General features: G+C 57.1%; 1 protein-coding gene across 1 annotated transcript; it reads left to right on the top strand.

Annotated features, from left to right (window-relative positions):
• Positions 1-4049: 4049 nt before the first annotated feature.
• On the top strand, positions 4050-19538 carry P2RX1 (purinergic receptor P2X, ligand gated ion channel, 1). The gene is made up of 12 exons (XM_012652592.1): positions 4050-4462; positions 13844-13991; positions 14296-14367; positions 14824-14893; positions 15170-15266; positions 15586-15666; positions 15911-16052; positions 17759-17886; positions 18292-18382; positions 18753-18818; positions 19210-19311; positions 19424-19538. Exons 1-12 carry the CDS (start codon positions 4326-4328, stop codon positions 19487-19489), a joined length of 1200 nt encoding a protein of 399 aa, XP_012508046.1. The 5' UTR covers positions 4050-4325; the 3' UTR covers positions 19490-19538.
• The last annotated feature ends 5409 nt before the right edge of the window (positions 19539-24947 follow it).

The following is a 24947-nucleotide window of genomic DNA, read 5'->3' as shown; positions in this document are numbered from 1 at the left end:
AACCAGCCCTGTGAGATGGGCTGAGCAGGGGCTAGGGCTCCATTTTACAGACGAGGCGCCCAAGGCCCAGAAGCAGCTGCGCCTCGCCCAGGGCCCTCTGAGGGTCTGGTGTGCCGCATGGTGGTGGCCAGGCAGTGCAGTGCGTGGCGCTAAGATGGGCCTGGGACGTGCACGTGAGTCTCTGGCCTTCCCTGCAGTGTCGCCTCCAGCCCCAGCCCAGCTCTGTCCAGCCCACAGCATGGAGTCCACAGGCCGGCATGGGGCAGCCAAGGTAAACAGAGGTCTCCTCACCTCCCAGCTGCTCACCCAGGAGGGAATTCCCAGGCAGGCCTCGGCTCACTTCTCACTGCAGCTGCCAAAATGCCCATGGGGCCCCCTGCCCCGCCAGAGACCAGGACTCTGTGCTCCCCAGACCCCCGTACCCCCACCGATGTGGGAGGGACCAGGTTGCAGCTGGAAGGGCCAGGGAATGGAAGGGTGGAGGCAGAGGCAGGGAGGAGGAAGGAAGACGTCTGTGCGCGCACAGGCCTGCACCTGAGTGTCCACAGCGGCTTTATCCGTTACAGGCCCCAGATATTCCTCGGCAGCTGAAGGATAAACAAACTGTGTTACGTCCATGCAACAGAATAAGAAGGAGCGAGCTACCCATACAGGCAGCCACATGGTTGATGCTTAAAATCACCCTGGGTGAGAGAATCCCCACACAGAACAGAGCTCCTGCCGAGTGGTTCCACTTGCCCGCCGTTCTAGAGAACAAATCAGTAGCGACAAAGCAGATCAGTGATTGCCCGGGCCTGGGGGTGGGGGAAGATAGAGCACAAGGGCACAGGAAGGAACGTTCTAGGGTGATGGATTTGGGGGGTGGCTCCGTGCATTTGTCAAAGCTCATCAAACTGTGTGCCTAAGTGGGTGCATTTTATTGTATGTGTTACACCTCAACACAGTTTGATTAAAAAAAAAAAAGGCAGGAGCCAGAGAGGCAGCACATGGCTGCCGGTGGGTATAGAGGTGCCAGCACCATCGGGATGCTGGAGAGGAGACGGCACCTCCTGAGTGAGTGCTCAGTGTGTGAGGGGCAGGGCCTCGGCCACCCCAGGAGTCCTCTTAATCCAGGGCAGCAAGAGGTTTGAGGCGCAGACATACAGACGGGGCGGGGGGAGGACCAGGGAGCCATGGGGAGAAGCCAAGCCCAGGGGCCACTGCTGCACCCCCAGGGTCCCCCATAGGAAGCTACTGCCCTCCCTCAGTCTCCTGTCCCAGATGGCATCTGAGGGGCTGTGTGGCACTGGGGGAGTCTCCGGGACACTGAGGCAGGCCCAGAAGGTGTGGGGGGTTGGACTGAAGTGTGGCCCCTGCACCCTGGGCCCCTGAGTGGCTAAGGAGACCTGTTGGAGCCCGTGCCCACTCCCTTGAGGGCTCGAGCTGGCCTCCAAGCCTGGGCAGTGACTCCATGACGGGCACCGGCCCCCTCCACGCTCACAGCTAAATTTAGCCAGGCTGGGGAGGCTGTCCTGGGGCCGAGCACTTGGCAGCAGGGCTTTGTCTCCCTACAAGGCCCTGCCCAGTATCCGAGCTGGCCACCCGGCCTTTGGGCTTATAAGGCAGGACTGGCTGCTCTTAAGTGCTGGAGTCTTCCAGTGGGCTTGGGGCCAAGGCCCCAGACTTTGGGGAGCCTCCTTCCCAGCCGCCAGCAGACACGGGAACTACTTGTGTGTGACCTTGGTACTCAACTTCCAGAGCCTCAGTTTCCTGATCTGTAAAATGGGGACTCTAGTACCTACCTCACAGGACTGTTGTGAAGAAAACCCTGCTGAACTCCAGTGTGTGAAACTCTGACCTCTGCCCTGCTGCCCACCCCCACCCCCACAATGCCTAGAACAGACACAGGTGTCTGGCCTGAGGATGCTGCGGCTGGGGCCGCAGGCGGGAGAGCACAGGCCTCGCACCAGAAAGACGCGTTTTAGAACCAGGGAATGAAACGTTGAGTCCGTCAGCTGGCTGACTCGCTCTCGCAGAATTATCAGCAGGAAAATAAATTTGGGTCTTTGGGGTGCACTTTGGGGTGCACGTGACAATATCCCCGAATGAGACAGTCCTCCAAGCCAGTCTGCTTTCTGGAGGGCCAGGGCCAGGGCCCAGGCTGTAGCAGGAGCACATGCGTGTGCCCCGGGCAAGTCTGCCTGCCCGGCAGCAAGCCTGGCTCCTCAGAGGAGGAGGAGACGGCGGTGGCGTGAAAGGGACGTGGAGTGGGGAAGGACTGCCGGACTTCCGTCCTTGCCCCCTCCTTTCCCTCCTCCCCGGTCGCGTGCCTGCTGCTCCCCGGCACACGGTGTTCAGTGTGCGCGTCAGGGAGAAAGGTGGGTGCACAGGGACCCAGGCATGGCCCAGACACCCTCAGCACCCACCGCACTTCCCATCACAAGCAGCCTGTGTCCTGGAGCCACTTATTCTAACTGCCACAGGGGCAGCTGGGAAAGGGACGGGTCCTTTTGTCTGGGGTCAAGATCAGGCCAAAGGGACGTGGCCACCACAGCTCTGGCTCCCAACATCTCTGGATTTTCCCTTAGAAAAGCCCGGGATATGCTTCTCCTTCCCCCTCCTGCTGGGCTGGCAGAAGCCCTGCGTGGGGGATGCGGCTGATCTATCTGAGGAGGAGGGACTGGCCTGGGGGCTGGGAGGGGGTCCTGCGCCTGCCCTCTGTGGGGACCCCTTGCTGTCAGGGGAGCAGCTTGGTTCAGCCAGCGCCGGGATTCGCAGCCCGGCCTGGCTCCCTGCCCAGGCGATTTCCAGCTAAAGGCCAGGAAGAAGGCTCCCTATCAGCCCCAGGGTGGGGCACCTCGACTGGCTGCGGGAGGTGGGGCCCTGCTTCAAGCCGGAACCTCCAGTACCGCCCGGGTGAGCTTGGGCAACTCATTTATCCTCTCTGGGCTCCAGTTTCTTCATCTGCAAAACGAGGGGTGGGGGGGTGCTGGGGAGGCCTCTAGCCCCGGAGAGCTAATGTGGGACCCCAGCCTTCCCGGGGGAGGATAGGGACTGCAGAGGGGCTGTACCCCACACTCAATAGTGGCCTCGAGTTCTCTGTCCCCTTTTTGTTGGCTCCCATGCCCTAGGAGCCTCGACCTATGAGGAAAGTGCCCTAATCGTTCCCGCCGGAAGATGAGGCAGCTGGCCGAGGGAGGCAGGGGACGCACCCGTCCCCACAGCCAGCGAGTAGCAGAGCCAGGGGCGGCCGAGGCTGGGCTTTCCCGGCTGGGTCTTGGGGCCCCCAGCAGCAACCTGTGACAGATGTGGCACATGACTTGTGTGGGTGCCTGCCCCCTCTCCCTCTCTGATGGTTGGACAGGAGATGGCAGCCCAGTGCTGAGGTCGATCGGGCACAGGCCAGGCTTGGACTCAGAGGGATGGGTAGACGGAAGGTGGTCTACAATAGTGGTCCCCAACCTTTTTGGCACCAGGGATCGGTTTTATGGAAGATAATTTTTCCACGGATCGGGGGTGGGGGACGTGGGGTGTCATGGGGGGTGTGTGGAGCTCAGGCGGTGAGGCATGGCCTGTTTCCTAATAGGCCACTGACCGGTACTGGGCCACAGCCTGGGGATGTGGGGGGACTGCAGGTCTGAACGGACAGGGGTGGGATTCCTGCCACGAGCTCAGGAAGTATCGGGCAGCGGGACTGGAAGTGGCCCTCCTTCCTCTTCTGCCCTACTCCCTGCAGGCCCCCAGGGACTGAGCTGCCAACTCTGGGGGGGTGTTGGAGGAGGGTGATGTGTGGGGATAGGGATGGGTGTCTGGCTTTGGAAGGTGGGCTCCAGCCTGAGGCCACTCCAGCTTCCCCCAGGCCCTGGCCAGAGCTCTGTTCCGCCAGGTTTGGGGTGCAGGGTGGCATGGGGGGGTGACTGATAGCTTTATCTTTGCCCCTGTGATGGGTGGCTGGTGGTTTCCTGCCAACAGCTCCTGTTTCCGGAGGCTTAGCAGGGCCCAAGCGGAGCCAGGAGGGGCAGTGGGGCTGGGCCTGGGTGGCCCCACCAGCCCCGCCCCCGTCTATCTTTGGGAATTTATTTGTCCACAGGCGCGGCTGGCCTGCAGTCCATTGCCTTCCAGGGGCCAAGAGCTGCTCTGACCACCCAAGGATCCTCTCTCCCAACCCAAGTCCTCCAACTGATGTCCAACTGCTGCCCTCTGGCCCCACCTGCCCTGCCCTGCTCTTCCTAAGGGGCCAGGAAGCCCCCAGAAGCTCCACTGTCGACCTGAGTGTTGGCGCCCCGCTCACCCTGAGAGCGGAGGCCACACAGGGGGCTCAGTTCTGAGCCCCAGCCAGGCCCACCATGGCACGGCGGCTCCAGGATGAGCTGGCTGCCTTCTTCTTTGAGTACGACACTCCCCGAATGGTGCTCGTGCGCAACAAGAAGGTGGGCGTTGTCTTCCGACTGATCCAGCTCGTGGTTCTGGTCTACGTCATCGGGTGAGTCTGGGCCCCTCCTGCCGCCCTCTTGCACCAGCCCCCAGCCTAGGCCAAACCCTCAGGCTCTGGGCTGCCCCCCACGACACCAAGGGGCCCCTCTTTCTCTCTATGCATTGGAAGGCCTTCCCGACAAGATTCCGTGCTATTTGAAAGGACCAGAAAACCCTGCTGACTCACTGTTGAGATGGGGACACTGAGGCAGGAGGAAAGGAAGCCCTGCCTCGGGTCCTGTGGGTTCTGAGGAACCGGCTCAGTGTTAATGGCTCCTTCAAGTGGTGACAGGCCTTCGAGGCCAGGGCCCCACGAACCATAGCCACTGAGTCTTACCTGTGACCTCCCGCCAAACCAGGCTGCTACCAAGAGAGAGGCCACATCCCCTTTTACAGGCCAGAGAGGACAGGCTCTCCTACCACCTTCCCTGCTTAAATTGGGGACATCCTGGGATGTTTGAGTCCCCTGGAGCAGAGAAATCCTCAAATTCTGAACACCTGGTGCCTTATAATGGCAGCATGTCAGGCAGAGGATGGAGGTCACTTCTGGTCCTAGGATGACAATTCCTTCCTTCCTGGACATCTCTGGACCTGTCTCACTCCCTGCTAGGAGTGCAGGGTCAGAAGCAGGATGGGACTCTTGAAGTCTGGCTGTCCTGGGGACCATGCAAAGGCCATTTTCCTGAAATCAGTCTGGCTGTCCCTGGCAGCGGCTTGCACACGTGAGTGTGCTTGTGCAGGCATGTGTGTGTTATGTCGACGCTCTGTGTCCATGCACATGCCCTCATGTGTCTGGGTGAGTGCCCAGTGGTGTGTCCCTGGGCCTCAGTGCCCACATGTATGTGCCCTTATGTGTGTTTGTGGCTGTGTCCATGCCTGCCTGTGCCTGAGGTGCTGGGTGCCTGACGCATGTCCCCTGTGTGTGGTGCATCATGTTCACTCACAGTGACTCTGCAAAGGGCTCCTGAAGGCCCCGGGGCCACTGAAGGGAGCTCAGGCCTTGCTGGGGGCCTGGGGCTGCCTGGAAGCCCCAGCCAGAGTTTGCTGAGTGATTCTGAGGTCTGTGCCCCTCTGGTCTCCAAGTCCCCATTTTTGCTGTGGTTCCAAACCAGGACTGCTAAATGGAGCCCAGGGCAGGCTGACCAGGGGCCCAAACAGTGGTCCCCCCAGAACTTCTGGCATCCCAAAGAGCCTTCCCACCACCCCACCCAAACTCCAGGGCCTCAGAGCTGGTCAGGTGGAGCCAGGGCCAGGACTTAGCCTCCCTCCTGTTCACAATCCAATTTGACATCTGTGATGTTGGTTGAGCTTCTGAGGGAAACTGAGGCCCAGAGAGGAGCAGTGGGGTTTCCAGGTTCATGGCAAGTCAGCAGCAAATCCAGGGTTAGAGGTGAGGCCTCCTGAACCCCAGGCCTCTGATCAGTCCTCCCTTTTCACACCGATTCAAGGGTTCTGGGGAACCTCTCTAATGGGCCCTGATGAAGGGATGCCGAGCACAGGGTGGGCCTGAAAGCCCACCATTAGCTTCATTCCTGATCCTCCAGGCAAGGGAGAGGTGGCCCACTCAGGCCCAGCCTGCCCCTTCTCAAAAGAGGCTGGGAGGACGTTGTCCTCACTCCGACCCCCACAGCTCCCTATTTACGCTTTCAGATCAGCAGCTGTGAGCAGTACCAGGGCCCTCTTGTGTGTTGGTCACAGACTGTCAGAGTGGAAGGGACAGTCCACATCCCACCCCGCCAGCCTCAGCATATGCCCCAAGCTGCCATCCAGCCCTGAGCACATACTTGCACTGATGGGGACCTCACTACCTCTCTCCTCTCTCCTCCCCTTCTTTCCTCCTGAGACAGTCTGATCAGTTTCCAGATGGATGTAGCTCTTCTCAGCGGGGCTCAGAGGCACAGTGCTGTAGTGGGGATCTCTCAGCTAGTAAGAGGCTAAGCAGGATTTGAATCCAGCTGCATCTGTATGGCTCCAAAGTCAGCCTTGATATCCTGGAAAGGAAGCATCCCCAGAGAGGGGCACTGACCTGCCTGAGTCACAGAGCAGAGGTGGGAAGGCATGGTGCCCCTACCATACCTGGAGCCCAGGCGTTCAGCTCACGCCTGGGCTGTGGCTTCTGCTGCCTCTGGTGCCCCCGTCTGGCAGCTGCCTGGTGCTGCACTGACCTCTCAGCTGGGAGCCCGCAATTGCACACCAAATCCCAACCCAGCCTGGACTTGGTCTTGACATCTCAGGCCTCAATTTTCCAACTGTTCTTCCATGGGGCAGGGATTGGAGTGACCTCTCTAAAGATATTGCACTCAGCATGGCAGTTTGCTCTTTCCTGAAGAGGGCTCTGCTTAAGTTCCCTCTCCTTTCCCAGATGTCTGTCTGCATGTCTCGCCCTGTGGGGCATTGCTGGGGGACAGAGGAGGGACAGAGAAGAGCAGCCAGACCTCCGGGCCCCAGAGATGTGACAAAGCCTAGGTGGGGGATGGGTAGACACAGAGACGGAACTGGACAGAGGGACCAACACAGGAGCACAATGATTCAGATGAAGGGAGAGAGGCCCTGAGACCTAGAGGTGGAGAGAGAGTCACCGAGGCAGAGGCAGAGCGGCTGAGATGCTGAGAACCCAGCCAGACTCTGAAGAGGGAAGCTGAGGCTGTGATCTCTATGGTCGTGCTCTTCCAGGAAGTGCAAGTGCAGGGAGCAAATGGGCCTTGAGACTCTAGAAGATGATGCTCTTTTGGCTCTATTTAAGATGGCCTCATTGTTAGAGCTGTCCCCTAGGAGGTGATGAGCTCTCTGTCCCTGGAGGTGTGCTGTCATCCATGAGCCAGCAGGCTCATGCTAGGATTATGCTCAGACATGCTCCTGCCTGGGGTGCTCGGGTTGGGAGAGGAGAGGGGTGGTCTGGCTGCAGCACACAGGAGGGTCCCCAAAGGGATTTGTGAATGTTGCCTGGAGGGGGGGACCTGGGAAGCCTTCCTGGAGGTGGTGACATGATGGTAGAACCAGTGATGAGCCAAGGCCTGGGGCTATAGGCAAGGGAGGTCTGCTCTCAGCTTTCTCTCCAGCCCCTCTGGGCCTCGTCTCATCCTAGTCCTCCTCATCCCCTGCGCCTCCACACAGAGCTCTTCAAATCTCACGTTCTGAGATCTCCAAGTGGATCATGGAGCTCCTCAATCAGGGATAAGGATAAATACAAATTATTGCTGAGAGAAACGCACCGGGGCCATTTCTGCAGCATCTTCTCTGTGCCTAGTGCTGTGCCGGGACACGGGGTGGCCAGAGGGAGAGCGCAGAGCTGAGGATGAGTTAGCCAGAACTCCTCGGGTTCCTGTGTCAGAAGTTCAGTCAAACAGGATTTAAAGGAAGCATCGGGGCATTGAGAGGTTTATCTGAGAAATCAGTGTGGCCTTCAGGCCTGGCCGGACCCCCCAGGATGAGGGCAGAGGAGGAGGAAGGTCTGTGGGGAGATGAGGAATGCAGGTTGGTCCAGTCTGGGTTCTCAAAGGAAGCTATCCAGGATCTGGCTCCTCTTCTTGCTCTGCTGTCCCCTGTGGAGGCTTCATTCACAGTGGCAAAATGGCCACCAGCAGCTCCAAGGTCACATTTCACCAGCTGAGCCATCCCCATGGCACAGGGTGCCTCTCCAGAGTTCCAGCAAGAGCCCCAGTCCAGCTCTTATTGGCTGGGGTCGAGTCATGTGCCCAGCCAAGAACCAATCATTGTGGTCGAGGAAATGGAATGCCCTGATTGGAGGAGCCCGGGTGTGCCCACTCCTGGTCCAGGCCCCGTGGACGAGCAGAGTGTGAACAAAGGTCCCAGAAAAACAGTCACAAAGACCATGCTGAAGGGAGCATAAAAGGAGCCCAAGGGAGAGGATGTGGAGGGCTGAGCAGGGCCTTGGGCTGAGGAGCATGGGATTTCTCCTGCCGGTGGCAGGGAGCCATGGAGGACTGCTACAGGGGCGGGACTGGGGTGCAGGACAGCTGTGAAGAGGCAGCAGTGATGGGAAGAGAGGGTGAGGTTGTACCCAAGGCAGAGGCAGTGAGCATGGAGGACAGATGTCATCATCCTGCAGGCCCCACTCCTGGGGTGGCCACTGCTCAGCTTCTGTCCATCATCGCCATGGGGGGACATGCACCCAGCACGGCCAGAGTTTCTGACTTCTCAAGAGAAGTGGGAAATTGGAATTCATGTGTGAAAGAAACCTCTTGGTTTTTAGAGGTTGGCAACTCATTCAAAGAATTTAAAAGCACACATTGTTGGCTTGACTTGTCTGCAGGTTACGTGTTTATTAACCTCTGAGCCCCCAGTGTGGGCCCCAGCTCTGAGCTCAGGTCCCTCCCAGGCCTGGAGTCTGGTCTTGCCCCTCCTCAAGGCTGCTGCTGCCTGACAGCTTGCGCCCCATCAGGTCAACTCTTGCCTGTGGCCCCTGTGTCCCAGCATCCACCTGACCTGTCCTCCCAGCCTGGTGCCAGAGCTGCCCCCAGCACCTGCCCCAGCTCCTCCCATGTCTCAGCCTCCCCACACCTGGCCCCTCTGGACCCTTCGATGAAGGCCAGCGGAGGACAGGAAGGACTGAGGGACCCAAAGAACATGGGCACCATGGGAAGGGTGGCTGTGAGGATGATGCCCAGGCGTTGAGCCTGGGGGACAGGATAGGGACAGCACCATCCTCTATGACAAGAACACAGGAGGAGCAAATTCTAAGAGGAGATGAGTTTAGGATGGTCCAGGTGAATTTCTGTTTGTACAGTGGTTAGCACTCTGCATTGAGATAGATTTCATCCACCATAACAGTCTCCCTTTTTAAAAAACACAGCTCTGTTGTTTTTAGTATGTTCACAAAGTTGTGCAACCATCGTATTAGATAGTTGTGCAAGTAATTCCAGAACATTTTCATCATTCCAAAAAGAAACCCCATACCACTTAGCAATCACCCCCTTCCCCCATTTCTCCTCTTCACTGCCTACTTTGCTCATTCTGGAAATTTCATACAAATAGAATCATACAAAATGTGGTATTTTGTGTCTTCTTTCACTTGCTGTAATGTGTTCAAGGTTCATCCATGTTGGTTGGTTGTAACCTATATTAGTCTTCATTAAATTTTTTTTTTTTTAAGAGACAAGGTCTTGGCTGGGCGCGGTGGCTCACGCCTGTAATCCTAGCTCTCTGGGAGGCCGAGGCGGGTGGATTGTTTGAGCTCAGGAGTTCGAAACCAGCCTGAGCAAGAGCGAGACCCCATCTCTACTAAAAATAGAAAGAAATTAATTGGACAACTAAAAATATATAGAAAATATTAGCCGGGCATGGTGGCGCATGCCTGTAGTCCCAGCTACTCGGGAGGCTGAGGCAGGAGGATCGCTTGAGCCCAGGAGTTTGAGGTTGCTGTGAGCTAGGCTGATGCCACGGCACTCACTCTAGGGCAAAAGAGTGAGACTCTGTCTCCAAAAAAAAAAAGAAAAAAAAGAGACAAGATCTTGCTCTGTCACCCAGGCTGGAATGCAGTGGCATGATCATAGCTCACTGTAACCTGGAACTCCTAGGCTCGAGCAATCCTCTGGCCTTGGCCTCCTGAGTAGCTAGGACTAAGGCAAGTGCCACCATGCCCAGCTAATTTAAAAAAAATTTTTTTGTAGAGATGGGATCTTGATATGTTGTCCAGTCTTAAACTTCTTGCCTCAAGCAATCCTCCTGCTTTGGCCTCCCAAAGTGCTGGGATTACATGCATAAGCCACCATACCTTCATTACTTTTTATAGCTAAATAATATTCCATCTTATGGATAGATCACATTTTGTTTATCCATTCATTGGCTGATGGAGATTCGGGTTGTTTCCACTTCTTGGCTCTTATGACTAATGCTGCCATGAATATTTGTATACAAGTTTTTGTGTGGACATAAGTTTTTATTTCTCTTGGGTATATACCTAGGAGTAGAATCGCTGTGTCAAATGGAATGCCATGTTTAACTTTTTGAGGCATTGCAGGACTGTTTCGGAAAGGGTCCAGTTGAGCCTTAGGTACCTGTAAGATGTCTGAGTCCAGTTGGAGATGTAGACTTTTATATATAGATGCTTCCTGACTTGCATAGTTCACCTCACAATTTTTCGACTTTAAGATGAGTTTGATCATAAGTTGAGGGACATCTGAACTTATGATGGTTTGACTTGCAATTTTTTGACTTTGTGGTGGGTTTATTGGGGTATTAAGTGCATTTTTGACTTACAATGGGTTTATTGGGATGTAGCCCCATTGTAAGCTGAGGAGCATCTGTATAAGTTCCTTGAGTGCAAGATTTTGTTTGTTCACTTCTATATTTTTAGTGTCTAGACCAGTGCTTGGCACATAATAGAGGTTTCATAAATACATATTTGTTGAATGACTAAATGAACGTGTGGAATTGAATCTCAGCGGGAGTGCAAATCTGGAGCTAGAAATCTGGGGATGCAGCGTGTCTATGACAGCTCACTGGGGGGTCTGCCGGGGCTGTGAGTGGAAGCCAGGTGATTGGGGGCAGATTGACATTGAAAGAGGAATTAGTGTAGGAGGACCAGAGATTGTGAAAATAGGAGGTTTTAGTTAGTATGTGCCTATTGCATGCCATATACTGTGCTAATTTCCTTAAAGAGAACTCATAGAAACTTCCCCCCAACAATTAACTAGATGCTTTTGTCTCCCTGGGGCCCAGGACTGAGTACATAGCAGGGCCTTCCTAAATATTTATTCAGTGAGCAGCACCTTGAGGTAGGTGCCATCGCCTCTGTTTTACTGAGAAAACCAAGGCCCAGAGAGGTTTAGTCTCTACCCCGAAGCCACCCAGTTGGGGAGCGGCAGGACTCATACCCAACCCTTGGCCCCTCCGCCATGTGGCCTCTTCCAGGAAGGGCTATAGGAAGAGAGCGCCAGGACAGGGTGATGCTGAGGACCAGGCAGAAAGCCTGGGAAAGATTATTTCTGGAAGAGGAGCGGCTTCTGAAGATGCCAGTGTCTTTGACATCAGGGCCCCTCGGTGGCCTTCCTGAGTAGTGACAAGGCCAGGTCACAAGGCACGGCTTCAGAGGAGTGGGCCTGGCACCATAGTCATTCTATTAATATTATTACCAGAACTGAGGTCACTAATGCCGAATTGGACTTTTCCCTTTGACCCTCAAGACCGGCAGCACCAGGGGCGGACGCAGCCTGGAAACATTGCATCAGCCCCAGCACGCAGGCTCAGCGTGGCTCTGCTTGCCCTCTGTGCTCCGGCTCCTGGGAGAATGTTGAAGCCAGTGCTGCTCAGCGCAAGTGGGCAGAGTCCTGGTGACCTCAAGCCAAGGGGCTGCTCCCTGCTTGGCCTCCGACTCTTGGGAGGGACACTCCCCCACGCCTCAGTTTCCTCAACTATGTTACGAGTTGGTATTGCGCAAAGAGAGAAATGTCGCTAGGATGTTGGAGGGAGGGGTGCCAAGAGGGAGGGAAGTGGCATCTCCTGCAAAGGGGTTCAGAATATGGAGCAGCTCCTCCTCAGCCCTGCAACAGCTCCTTCAAGCTTGGGCACAGAGCCAGAGGCCTTCCTGGAAGAAGGGACCTAAGGAGCGTGGGGGGATGGGTGATGCCCTCACTCTCCCTGATAGGGCTGGGGGCAGCGCGGCAGGCTCAGCACACTGAGAATCAAGGACCTTTATCCTGCCTCACCTGTTGCTATCTGGGACCTGCAGGGGACAGCAGTGACCATGCTTAGCCTTAGGGAGTGTGTGCCTTGGCTCCAGTGCCAGGGTGAGAGAGGGGCTTGGAGAAGGGGTGACTATGGGAGGGGAAAAGAGGACATTGGTAGGCTGCCTCCCCGGGGCCTGGAGCAGGGAGACAGCCCTGGACAGCTGGTGGTGACTCTGGGTCTACGAGGCCTGGAGAATTCTGTTACCAGGCCTGAGCCCTGGGGGACAGGAGAGAGGAGTGCATGGCTTGGAGCTCTGCTTGGACAGGTGAGCTTGGGGTAGGGTAAGGGGTCGAGGGGGCATGACACATCTACCCACAGGTGCATTCACAGATTTGCCCTAGAAGTATACAACTACACACCTCAGTGTGCACCACACACACACATGCACTCGCACATGCACGCGCAACACACACACACCCCTTAAATCTCCATGAAGAATGTTTCCGGAAGGAGGATCACACCCTGGAGACAAATATTATCTGGAACTCTTTCATTTGTAAGCAACAGAAATCAAATGCAAACTGGCTTAAATAAAGGAAGGGAATTTATTGGCTTATGTAACTGAAAAGTCCAGAAGTGGATTTTTCAAGGATGCTTCAGGCATGGCTGGATCCAGGTGTTCAAACAGTATTGCCAAGAGTCTGGCCCTCTCCATCTCCTGGTGTGGCTTTTCTCTAGGTGGGCATCATTCTCAGGCTTGCTGTCTCCATGAGGTAGCAAAATGACTAACCACAGTTTTAGTCTTGCAGCTGCCCTGCTTAGCCACCCAGCAGAGAGGATGTTTCTTTCCCTGTAATTCCCGGAAAAACCCTGGCCTCACTGCTGAAACTCCCCAGGTCATGTGCCCATCCCTGGGCCTGGGAGGGAGGTTAGCCCCACTGAACCTTCCGGACTGGAAGTGGAGAACCCAAAGGAACAGGAGTTCTGAATGCTGGGAAGGGAAGGGCAGAAGTTCCCAAGAAGCTGGGAGACCTCTAGCCCGAGCCACTCCCACAGGGGCCTCATTCGGGGGGCTGGATGCTGCAAGCCCTTCAGAGGGCCACTTCCCCACTCTGTTTCCCTTCCTGTCCCCCTTCCCAGGGGATCCCAGCATGGCTGGGATAATAATAATAACTTATGTCTATACAGCACTTACTGTGTGCTGGTCCCCATTCTAAGTGTTTTTACATGCATTAACTCATTTAACCACCACCACAGTACCATTATTATTCCCATTTTATAGACGAGAAAACTGAGGCACAGGGGGATTTACTAGCTTACGCCAAATCACACAGCCTGTGAGTAGGGGACCTGGGTTTCAGATCCAGGCTGCTGGGCACCAAAGGTCGGACTCTCGGCCAGCATGCTCTTCTGTCTCTTGGGGGGAGGACCTCAGGAAGGAAGGAGCTCCCTGAAAGAAGGATTGGGGTCCAAGAGGCTTGGCCTCCAGGTCCCAGCAAACTCTGCTCGTGGAAAAGGATCTGAAAGCATCGTTCAGTAGGTCTCCTCCCTGGGAATTGGTATTTTCATAGTGAAAAGAACGGTGGGACTTCAGGCACAGGCCGGCAGGGGGCGGCAGGCGAGGCTGTTCTGCCTGCTGTCCAAGACTTAGGAGCTTTAGGAGCAGACAGGTCTCAGAGATGCACCAGGGACAGCCAGGGTAAGTCCATGACACGTCCAGCTGGTGCCAGAACCACAACTCCCCATGGCCCCTGCTCCCCAGGTGGGTGTTTGTCTACGAGAAGGGCTACCAGACGTCCAGTGGCCTCATCAGCAGCGTATCTGTGAAGCTCAAGGGCCTGGCGGTGACCCGGCTCCCGGGCCTCGGCCCCCAGGTCTGGGACGTGGCTGACTACGTCTTCCCCACCCAGGTGAGGCGGCTCAGGGCTGCACCTTCCACTTGCAGGGCCTGGCTCAGAGCTGGGTGAAGCGGTGTCCCACCTCCCCGTGGGACCAGTCGAGCTCCTCTCTCTCTCTGGACCTTGGTTTCCCTAACCATGAAGGAGGGGCAGAAGCAGCCTGGTAACGTCACCCCACTTTGACATTGTGGGGTACAGAGGCTGCTGGGTGTTGTGTGGGTGGGCTCTAGGGGCCTGCTGGGGCAGTGTGTGGGTTCTCAGGCTGTTCTCCCAGCTCCCAGCCCTGCGCCACCCTCCCTCTGCCCCTCACTTCCAGGGAGACGGCTCCTTTGTGGTCATGACCAACTTCATCGTGACGCCACATCAGTTTCAAGGCCACTGCGCAGAGGTGAGGACTTCTGCCCACCCCCCCTGTTTGGACCCACAGGGGAAAATGACATGGAGAGGAGGTCCCCATGGGCATTGGAGGTGAAGCCAGATAGGCTCCCTGCAGGGGCAGGATGGTGGAATCTCAGACACGGATTCACACAAAGTAACCGTCAGCCATGGCAGGGCTGAGCCTCCCCTCCCAGCTGGGTGCCAAGCAGGAGGCCGAGTCCTAGTGCCTCCCCCATGCCCCAAGTCCCTACCCTCTGCCAGCTGACATTGGCAATGGCTAGCCGGGCATGAGCCCAGAGGGGTCCTTGGCAGAGCAGTGTGGGGGGATGGAGGCTGTGAGCGGAGGTCACCCTGAAGAGGTCTGAGACTCTGTCCCACGCCTTCCTTAGGCCCCTGGGGGTGGGGGGAGGCTCTTCTCAGGACCCTACCCAAGGGGCCTGGGGCCAGCAGCTCTCCCATCCCCCAGCACCCGGAGGGGGGCCTGTGCAGGGATGACAGTGGCTGCACCCCTGGGAAGGCAGAAAGGAAGGCCCAAGGTAAGATCGGCCTCCTCCTGTCCCCTCGTCAGCCCCCACAGCCCCAGGGCCTGCTGTCCTCCTGCCAAGTTTGTCCTTCACTAGGGGACTCCCTAGTCCCTCCCGCTCTCTTACCCCCTGCCGCCTGGCTTGGCCTGCCTTATCCCGGACTCAGTCGCTTTCTGTCCTCCCTCTCTTGGGTTGTCCATCACTGGGGGCTCCTGGAGGAGGGGACCGGGGGGCCTCCTCTGCACCCCTGGCTTGGGGGCGCTCCCAGGGCTTTCTCCCTCATTCTAGGCATCCGCACGGGCAAGTGTGTGGCCTTCAATGACACTGTGCAGACATGTGAGATCTTCGGCTGGTGCCCCGTGGAAGTGGATGACAATGTCCCGCGGTAACGCCCTGTCCTTCCAGGGAGCTGGGAACAGGGTCCCCAGTCCAGACAGAGGGGGATCTGATCTAAAAAGGATCTGTCTCCTCTTTCTCTGACCCCCCCTCACCTATCTGTGCAGCCCAGGCCAAGACTCCCCCTGTCCCCTGGTCAGAGGCTTATGAGTTCAGCGTTACAGCGCACCCACCCCTCACTGACCCAGGCTGCAGGAAGACCCTGCATGCTCTCACCGCCCCCACCACCCCCACTGTGCCAAGCTCTGCGTGGGGCACGCAGGGGGGACTCCTGGGGAGGTGCGGTGAGTGAGTGTGGTCTCCTCCAGCCCTGCCCTTCTGCGAGAGGCCGAGAACTTCACTCTCTTCATCAAGAACAGCATCAGCTTTCCACGCTTCAAGGTCAACAGGTTCGTGGGAAATGTAGGCAGAAATGCAGGCGGCTTCCTGAGGCTGCTCCAGCTGGTGTCAACTGTCTCTGGCTCCCCGCCATTCCTGCTGGTTTCGCTCTGGAGGCAGAAACCCGGGCCAGGCCCCTGGGGTGGGCTGCCGAGGGGGCATGCTGGACCCGTGAGGGATCCCGAGAGCTTGGGGGCATGGTGGGCACCCTCCCAGCTGGCACATTGCTGCTGCCAACGTCCTCCATCCCCATAGGCGCAACCTGGTGGAGGAGGTGGATGCTGCCTACATGAGGACGTGCCTCTATCACAAGACCCTGCACCCTCTGTGCCCTGTCTTTAAGCTGGGCTATGTGGTGCAAGAGTCGGGCCAGGATTTTAGCGCCCTGGCTGAGAAGGTATGGGGATGGTGCCAGGCAAGTGGGGAGTGCTGGGCCCCAGGATTGTATTAATAATAAGGCTTTTCAGGCCCAGTTAATCCTCCCAAGCCTCCCTGCTGTGGGCTGAGTATATGTACAGGTCTGTCGCCTGATACTGGGGCCAGATCTGTGTCTTCCTTCTGTGGGGCCTGGCGTGGACCTGGGCACAAGGGAGGTGCCCAGAATGAATGGACGTGGACAGCATTGGCACCTTCTTGTTTGCTGAGGTCCTGCTATTTTAAAAACATTAGATAAAACAACTTGAATCCCATAGCCTTTGGCCCCGAGAAATCCCTAAGAGCCTCACAGCCACCTGTGCTTCCGAGAGCAGCAGTAGCTTCTAATGAGCGCAGACCTGGCTGGCTGGGTTCAAATCCCGGCTCTGCCCCAACGAGCAGCTCAACCTCAGACAAGACTCTTAACTTCAGCATGCCTGAGCTTTTGCACCTGTCAAGTGAGGACAATAATGGTGTCAGTCTCATGGGGTTGTCTGGAGGATGGAGTGAGTTCATACCTGTGACTGCACTTCCGTACCGCCTAGCATGTGGCAATCCTGCGTACCTGTTCCCACGTGTTCCTTATCATCCCTGCTCTTGCAGTTGCCTATTCAGGGATGGAAATCAGTCCCTTTTCTGTGATGTTCCCAAAACCAAAACCCACTCACAACACATTTGTCTACAGCAGAGGTCAGCAAACTTTTTCTTTCAAGGGCCAGATGGTAAATATTGTCAGTTCTGCAGGCGGTATGGTCCTGTGCCAACCACCCAAGTCAGCTGTTGCAGGGCAGAAGCAGCCACAGGCAATCTGTGAACAGTGGACGTGGCCAGATTTGGCTCAAGGCTTCAGCTGGCTGCCCCCGGAGTGGTTTACACCGTAGCAACATGTATGACCTAAAAACTGCACGTTAGACACTACCCACCCCCACCCTGTTCCTAAAGATCTCCCTGCCATCCCCCACCTGAAATTTCTCAGTACCAGCCTCCCACAAGGTTGCCCAGCTCCCTGCCCCCTTCTCTGCCCACCTCCCAACTCTTCCCCTGTTACTCAGCCCTCCCCCACCCATCCCTGTTGCTTGCCCCACCCAGAGGAACTTTACTTCCTCAAGTGTTCCCTTCCCAATCCACATTTTCACAGACTCGCTCTCTCATTCCACAACTATTTGCTTACCTCCCACACTGTGACTTGTGCTAGGAACTGAGGAGTCAGTGACAAATGGACAGACAGCTCTGTCCTCCTAGAGCTTACAGTCCTGGAGGGGATGCATTAATAAATAATCACACAAAATAAATACATGATTGATTACAAAGTGACAAGTGTTCCGACAGAAAACACACAGTTCTTCCCACAACTGGAGGGAATAACAAGGACATATTTTAGATTGGGAGTGGTGGTCAGGGAAGGATGAGAAAGAGCCAGGATTGTGGCAAACTGGGGGAACAGCACGTGCAAAGGCCCTGAGGTAGGAAGAACTTGTATTCTAGAAATGGTCCGAGAGCTGGGGTGTGGAGTGTGATGGGTGGGTGGTGAGGCCAGAGAGGGTGGCAGGCCCTCTACCCCAAAACAGTGTTTCAGTGTCTTTTTTCAAACAAGATTGTTCCCTTTTTGAGAACGTGCTGGTACCAGGTGTAAGACAGGAAGTTCTTGATCTTAAAATCCCAGATCGTAAATGCCTGCGTTCTTGCTAGGGTGGAGTGGTCGGCATCACTATCGACTGGCACTGTGACCTGGACTGGCATGTGCGACACTGCAAACCCATCTACCAATTCCATGGGCTGTATGAGGAGAAAAATCTGTCTCGAGGCTTCAACTTCAGGTGCCTTCCAGCGCATCCTTCTTTGTGGTCCTGTGAGATTTTCTACTCTCAACCCCCTGTGGGGCTGAGCAAGTGTCCCCAGAGGGAAGCAGAGGACCCCGGGAAGCTCCCATTCTGCCTGGGCGGCCAAGCAGGAAGCCAGCAGGGAGCAAGACCCTGGAGGCCTGAACCCCCTGCCCCTGGGTCTCAGTCCCCTTGAGGCTCACCTGGCCGGGACTGGCTGGGGAAATTGCTAACATCTGGAGCTGGGGCTAGAGTTGAGCGCAGCGTTCCTGGGAGCCTGCCTGGGGTTGGCACGGGGCTGTGTTCACAGACCTTTAAGGGCTCCTAAAACCCTGATGCTCTGAGGACGCCAGGCCCAAGACAGTTGTCCATCAGCCTCCTGCTACCTCATCCCTTCCCAAGGTTTGCCAGGCACTTCATGGAGAACAGGACCAACTACCGTCACCTCTTCAAAGTGTTTGGGATTCGCTTTGACATCCTGGTGGATGGCAAGGTGAGTACCCAGAGTGAGGGGGTTGGCAGCTGAGACACATTCTCGGTTCCTGTGAGTGTCTGTAGTTATGGACAACAGGTGGGTTCCTTCCGATGACAGATGGGGCTTGGGGGATGTTGAGGGCAGGGCTTCACAGCCCGTGACTGTGCCTCCCCAACGATCTCTCTGGGTCCAGGGAGGCAGAGCCAAGGTCAAAACCCAGGTCTACTGCCTGGTAGCTGGTTCCAGGTGTACAGTCAGGGCCCTGCGAGCAGGTGGTGGGGAAAGTTCACAGCCAAGGGGTGGGGAAGCCCCTTGTCCCAGGCTTGGCCTTTTCCGGCCTGGCCCCTTCTGACTGTGACCCTTCTCTCCCCCTGGGTCCTACCACCAGGCAGGGAAGTTTGATATCATCCCCACAATGACCACCATCGGCTCTGGGATTGGCATTTTTGGGGTGGTAAGTGTTGGGGTCACTGGGTCACTGTGCTGAGATCAGCCCCTCCTCTTCTGCCTCTCAGTAGCAGCAAGCCCCTCACCCCAAAACTTAACCCTAACTGTTGATCATTATTGAGCCAGCAGCTGCCCAGCCCTCCACCCAAGACCCATGGTGTACCTAAGAAAGCTGAGGCCCAGCGCTGGGGCAGGACAGAGCTGGGGTGGGGCTGTCTTGGATCCCTGAGGGTCCTGCGGTACCTCGTCCCCCCACCAGGAAACTGAGGTCTACAGAAGGGCAGCTTCAGCCAGGGCCACTCCAGGGCCGGCGTCAGCAGGGACTGAGGAGGGACCTGGAGGGCTCTGTACCCAGCCCCAGATTCCCACGCTGTACCCACGCCCCTCCCTGTCCCCAGGCTACGGTTCTCTGTGACCTGCTGTTGCTCCACATCCTGCCCAAGAGGCACTACTACAAGCAGAAGAAGTTCAAATACGCAGAGGACATGGGGCCAGGGGTGGTAAGAGAGCTTCCAGAGTCGGTCCTTCAAAGGCCTCAGGCCCATGGGTCTGTGTTGGGGGGGTCAGCTGCTTCCCCAGGGCTGACTTCCATCCCCCGCAATGCGCACACAGGGCGAGCGAGACCATGCAGCCACGAGCTCCACCCTGGGCCTGCAGGAGAACATGAAGACATCCTAACCCTCCAGCCCTGGCTCCTGGCTGGATGCAGTGCGAGGCTTCAGGCTGGGACTCTCCGGGGTCTCCCTGTCAGCCAGGCAGACACCAGTTTGCTGGCAGCTCAAGGTGGACGCTAGGAGAGACCTGTGCAATTCTGGGCTCTGACTCCAACCACACACCCCCAGTCTCAGCCACTCCTGTTTGGGAAGGGTCCCTCTGACACACCTGCACCCTGGCTTTGTGCTTCTCTCTCTGGGACCTCATTGTCCATCCACTGCCTCAATTTCCCCAGATCTTTGCTCTCCAATGTGGCAGCCACTAGCCACAGGTGACTATTTAAATTTAAATTAAATAAAATTGAATAAAATAAAAAATTTAGTTCCTCAATCTAACTAGCCACATTTCAACTGCTCAGTAGACATATGTGGCTAGTGGCCGCCACACTGGACGGCACAGAACACTTTCACCATTGCAGAAAGTTCTATTGGACAGCTCTGTCTCTTCCTGGCCTCAGGTTTCCCTCGGGAGTTTATTGACAGTGCAGACGCCTGGGCCCACCCTAGGCCTCTTGGACCAGAAGCTCCAATGTTGGCCACGTGATCTGCATGGACACCAAACTCCCCAGGCCATTTTGGGACCTAAGTTTAAGAACTGCTGTCCTAGAGCTTTCTGATTCTACGCTCCTGATCGGGCGCCAGACTTAGCCCTGGGCCTGCACCACCTGGCAGGTGCAGGCACGAGCAGGGTCTCAAACACCCCCAGCGTGTGTGTAGTGTGCCCACGTGTCACATGGTGTCTCATGCACACAAGCTAACGTATACACCACCCACGTGCACACAGCTGTCCATCCGCACAGTGTATCTGAACAGTGTGGGGCCTACAAACACAACCATCTGAACACACTACACCCCTAGCACAGACGCATGGTCTGTGCCATGTCACCTCCATGGGGAAATGCTTCTCCCCAGGTGTGTCTGGCCAGGACAGCCCTTCTAGCCATGAACCCTCACTCAGCTACCTCGGGTTTGGGTGGGAGCCTCAGCCAGACGCTGGGCTCCTGCCTGCGGCTCGGCCCCCACTCCCAAGGCCTGCCTGGCTCTGTCTGAACACAAGGTCTGGCGAAAGCCATGGGTGGGGTATAATAAAAGGAACGAGGACAAACCTCCGCCTTCTGTGCTTTCTGTCCAGACCTCTCTGAAACTCTGTGTGCCCACGTGTGAAATGTGGGGCCGGCAATCTCTGAGATCCCTCTGGATGCGCTAGTGGCTAGCAGTGAGCCCAGCTCGCCTCTGCCCATGGGCCTCTGTCATGGCCCCACAGGACACTGGCACTTGTCCCAATCCTCCACAAGCCCCTCCCATGGTTGTGAGAGGCCTGGCACAGGGATAAGTAGAGAACCCCAGCAGTGGCCTCAAGAAACACTGGGGAGGAAGGGGCTGGCCGTTCCAGGAGGGGGATCTGAGAGAATCCCAAAGAGGAGAGGAGGGTCTTGACTGGAGAGAGCGTGGAAGGATACCGCAGGGGCCCTGCTGTGGGCATGACCTCCGGTCTGGAGCCACGTAGGGTCTCTTGGCACCTCCATCACCATGCTCTGCCTAGACCAGCACCATCCACTGGAACTCCCTGCCATCGTGGGAACGTCCTCTATCTGCACTGCCCGATGTGGTATCCAGTAGCCACAGGTGGCCACGGAGCACTTGAAATGTGGCCAGTGCAACCAAGGAGCTGAAGTTGTTATTTTATTTACTTTTAATTAATTCGAATAGCCACATGCCCTAGTGGTGACCAGATTAAACAACACAGGCTAGCCCCTCCCATCTCCCTCAGGCCCTTGGCCTTTCGCCCTTCTCCCAGCCAAGAACCCTCTCTGGGATTTTATGAGACAGGAACTCCCTCTTCTGCCCTCCCTCCCTTCTCCAGCCCCACCTGCTTTTGTACCTCCTGCCCCCTCCCTCCTGAACCAGCAGGAAAGGGCTCCTCGCCTGCATTAAAACCTGCTGCCCAGCCCAGACAGCTCTGGCAGAAACTGCCCCTTCTCCTCCCGCTGCTGCCTTCATTCCCCTCTTCTGCCTCCTCCTGGCCCACGTCCCCCTGCGGCTCTCCCCACTCTCCCTTCATTGCCGCTTCCAGGAAGACCAGTGCACTCTTCCCTCTGCAACTGGCCTCCACCCTACTACATCTCCTTGATGCCCTTGCCAAGGTCGCCAATAGTGTCTTTGTTGCCAGATCCAAGCGGACACTTAGCCCGTCATCTGACACTGTTGCCCAGGCCCTCCGTGTTGAAAGATTTCCTTCCAGCAGCTCCTGGGACCCACCCTCTCCTGATTTTCCAGCCAGGGTGGTGTGCAGGGAAAAGACAGGCTTCAACTGCAGCTCTGACACAGCTCACTGTGTGTCCTTGGGCAAGTTGCTTAACTCTCCAAGCCTCCTTTGTGGGTCAGGGATAATAATAACCTTTGCTAGGGTTAGGGCAAGATATGATATGTAAAGTGCCTAGCACAGAGCCTGGCACACAGTAGTGCTCATCCCATCAATCTATCTGCCCTTTCATTGGTGGAGTCAGGTAATTGTCCTTGGATATTTTTTCTCCCTACGGCAGTACAGCCCTTGGTTCTTGGCTGGACATGTGCCTGTCTAGAATGGAAGTTGCATTTCCCAGCCTCCACTTGCAGCTGGGTCTTGTCATGTGACTAAGTTCAAGCTAATGAGATGCATGTGGAAGTGTCATGTGACAACTTCTGGGAACTGTCCTTAAAAGGGAGTTGGTGCCGATCCTTTGCCTTCTTCTTCATCCTTTTCTCCATTCCACTGCCTGGAATACATATGTGATGGCTGGAGCTCTAGCTGCTATTCTGAACCACAAGGTCAAGAGCTGCTTGAATTATTCATTCAACAAACATCCATTGAGCACCTATCCCATGTGTTAGGCTGTGTGTTGGATGAATCAGGTACAGTCCCTGCCCCCAAGCAGCTCCCAGTCCAGATGAGAAACAGGAAGGTAAACAGATGCTAGGTATAAGGAAGTTCCTAGGAGGGGTTGCTAACCCATGCTGGGCAGTGGGGAGGTCATGGGGAGTGTCCTGGCAGAAAGGGCATTGAATTGAGCCCTGAAAGACACAGAGAAGTTAGATAGGCAGGTGGTTAGGAATAAGGTTATAGAGGGTTTGACTGGACCTATTCCCAGGGCAGTAGTAAGCCACGGATGATTCCTCAGCAGAAGCTGAACAGTTGGACTTGTGTTTCTGAGAGCTTGTTCTGGCTGCCAGGTGGAGAAAGGCTAGTGGGAGGAGAAACTGGATGGGGTGGGAGGCCGGCGAAGAGGCTGCTGCAGCAATCAAATGCAAGCTGGTGGTGGCCTGAGCTCAGGGAGGGGCAGAGGGGTGGAGAGGCATGGAGAGATTCCGGGGATATTTAAGAGGCAGCGTGTCAAGAACTGGAGATTGATTAGATGGGGCAGGAAAAGGATAGGCTGCAGGTGACTCCCAGGTTTCTGGCTCCAGTTTGAGACAGGGACACAGGAGGCCAGGTATGGAGGAGTGACATGGGGCTCTGTCTAGGGCAAGTGGTGGTGAGAGGTGCCAGAGGAATCACAAGTGGAGAAGTTAGCATAACTGAACCAAGAGTGTGAGCTCGCCAGGGGAGAGGTGGAGGCAGAGTCCCCAGGAACAGCCACTGTGGAGGTCCCCATGTCCTGTTGAGTTCCCTCCATTCCCTCGGCCCCAGCTAGGCCATTCCTGGCGCTGCTCTCAGAGCCCTTCCCCAAACATGCATCCCACTCGGACCGAGCCCTCTATGCTAAACTACCTCCCAGCCTCCCTAGCCCCCACCCAGCAGAAGGCTAAACTCCTGGGCCTGTCCTTCGGGCCCTGCTCCCTGTTCTCGCCTCATCGTCTGCCGCCCACTTCACCCTGCCCCTCCCTAGCTCGCACCTCACCTCAGCCCCGCAGGGAGGGGGCGCTCTTGCCCCTGCAGGCCAGGATGGGGGACAAAGGGTTTTGCGGGAAGCACCCGTACTCCTCGGGCCCAGCTGAGTGGCTCACGCCGCGGCCTGGAGGGATTTGGGGGTGTCCGTGAGCCGGGGGCGTGATGAGGTCTGGCCCCGCCGCAGGGGGAGGGGCCCCTCCCGTGCCTCCTCCCGTCGCGGCCCCTCCCCTCCGGGTGAGGGCGGGAGTCCCGGGCGCTGATTGGGCGGCGCCGGGGGGCCGCGCGGCCGGACCAATAGGCGCAGGCAGGGCGCGGCGGCGGGCGGGGGCGCGAGCGCTGCCTGGGGCCGCGGCGCCGGCGGTCTGAGCTCGGCGATCCGGGCTCCGGCGGGGCGGCAGGGCGCGCCGCGGGAGCGAGCCTGGCCGCCCGCCCGGCCGCGGAGACTGTCGCCTGGCGCTCAGGTACGGGTCTGCGGTGAGGGGTCTGGGGCGGGGAGTGGGGGGAACCAATACCTGAACATCTGCCCCGAACCTGCAGATGCGAGGCCGCATCTACGAGGGCAGCCGGGACCTTGTCTGCGCGGGGATCCTTCCCTTTCTGTCTATGGGGCCAGGCCTGCGGGGTGCCTCTCCGAGCCAGCTTCAGTCTGCGCCGGCAGCTGGGACCGCGTTTATGCGGGCGCCCCGCCATCTGCGTTCCTTCCCCAGCTCTTGTCTGCAGGACTGCAACCGTACCGGGCGCACTCCACCCCGCCCCATCTCTTGGCGGAGGTCGTGTCTATGCGGAGTGGGCCCAAACCGGTGCACCCACGTGTGGATCTCCGTGGAGTGCTCCTCCCACCGCCCTCCTGAGAGTCTTCCTTCGAGAGCTGGGGGCGGGGGGGTGGATAATGAATGGGACGGATGCGGCGTGTGGCTTTAGCTGCGCAGTCCTCCCCTGACTGGGGGCGGGGAGGGGGCGGCGGAGGCGGGCGCTGCGGCTTCTGGGGCGGGGTAGGCACAGGACTGGTAGCTCGGAGAGTGCACACGTGCGCGGGGACCTGTGTGTGGTGTTTGGAGGCGGGTGTGCGTGTGTCACGTGGACACCGGAGTGTGCCTGTGTGTGTGTGAGGGGGTGCGTTACAGGCTGGAGTGGTGTGTGAGGGCGGGTCACGCGGACATGGGCGTGCGCCTGTCAGGGAGGGGTGTGTGCTCCTGTCTTGAGGGTGTTGCAGAGATGACACAGGTCACAGGACCGAGCTTTGGTGGGTGCCCACAGGGCTGTGGTCTGCCAGGCGGGCACAGGAGTGTGGGAGAAGTGTAAAGCTTGTGTCCTTGACAATCCCAGGGAAGCAGCACTGACCTCCCCAAGCCCTGCCCTCCTTCATCCAGTACATACAGATTGAGCGGCCACTGTGTGCCAACCTGTGCCCTAGGTCCACACTCTCTGGGGACCCTCTGCCTTCTCCTTGGTCTCCTGCCCTCAGTCCCCACAGCAGCCAGAGGAGTCGTTTTAAACCTCATTCAACTGAGTCACTCCCCTGCTCAAACCCTCCTCTGCCTTTGGAGGCGTCCTG

The sequence above is a fragment of the Propithecus coquereli genome, unplaced genomic scaffold (assembly GCF_000956105.1).
Source record: "Propithecus coquereli isolate 6110/MARCELLA unplaced genomic scaffold, Pcoq_1.0 Scaffold390, whole genome shotgun sequence".
NCBI lineage: Eukaryota > Metazoa > Chordata > Mammalia > Primates > Indriidae > Propithecus > Propithecus coquereli.
The sequence above is the reverse complement of the archived record's forward strand: the minus strand, read 5'-3'. Positions and strand labels throughout refer to the sequence as shown.

Excerpts from the sequence above, each read along its gene's own strand:
- P2RX1 (XM_012652592.1), top strand. The coding sequence starts at position 4,326 with ATGGCACGGCGGCTCCAGGATGAGCTGGCTGCCTTCTTCTTTGAGTAC. Across the intron at positions 14,894-15,169 it reads GGCAGAAAGGAAGGCCCAAG|GCATCCGCACGGGCAAGTGT; the intron begins GTAAGATCGGCC and ends CCCTCATTCTAG. Across the intron at positions 17,887-18,291 it reads TCTCGAGGCTTCAACTTCAG|GTTTGCCAGGCACTTCATGG; the intron begins GTGCCTTCCAGC and ends TCCCTTCCCAAG.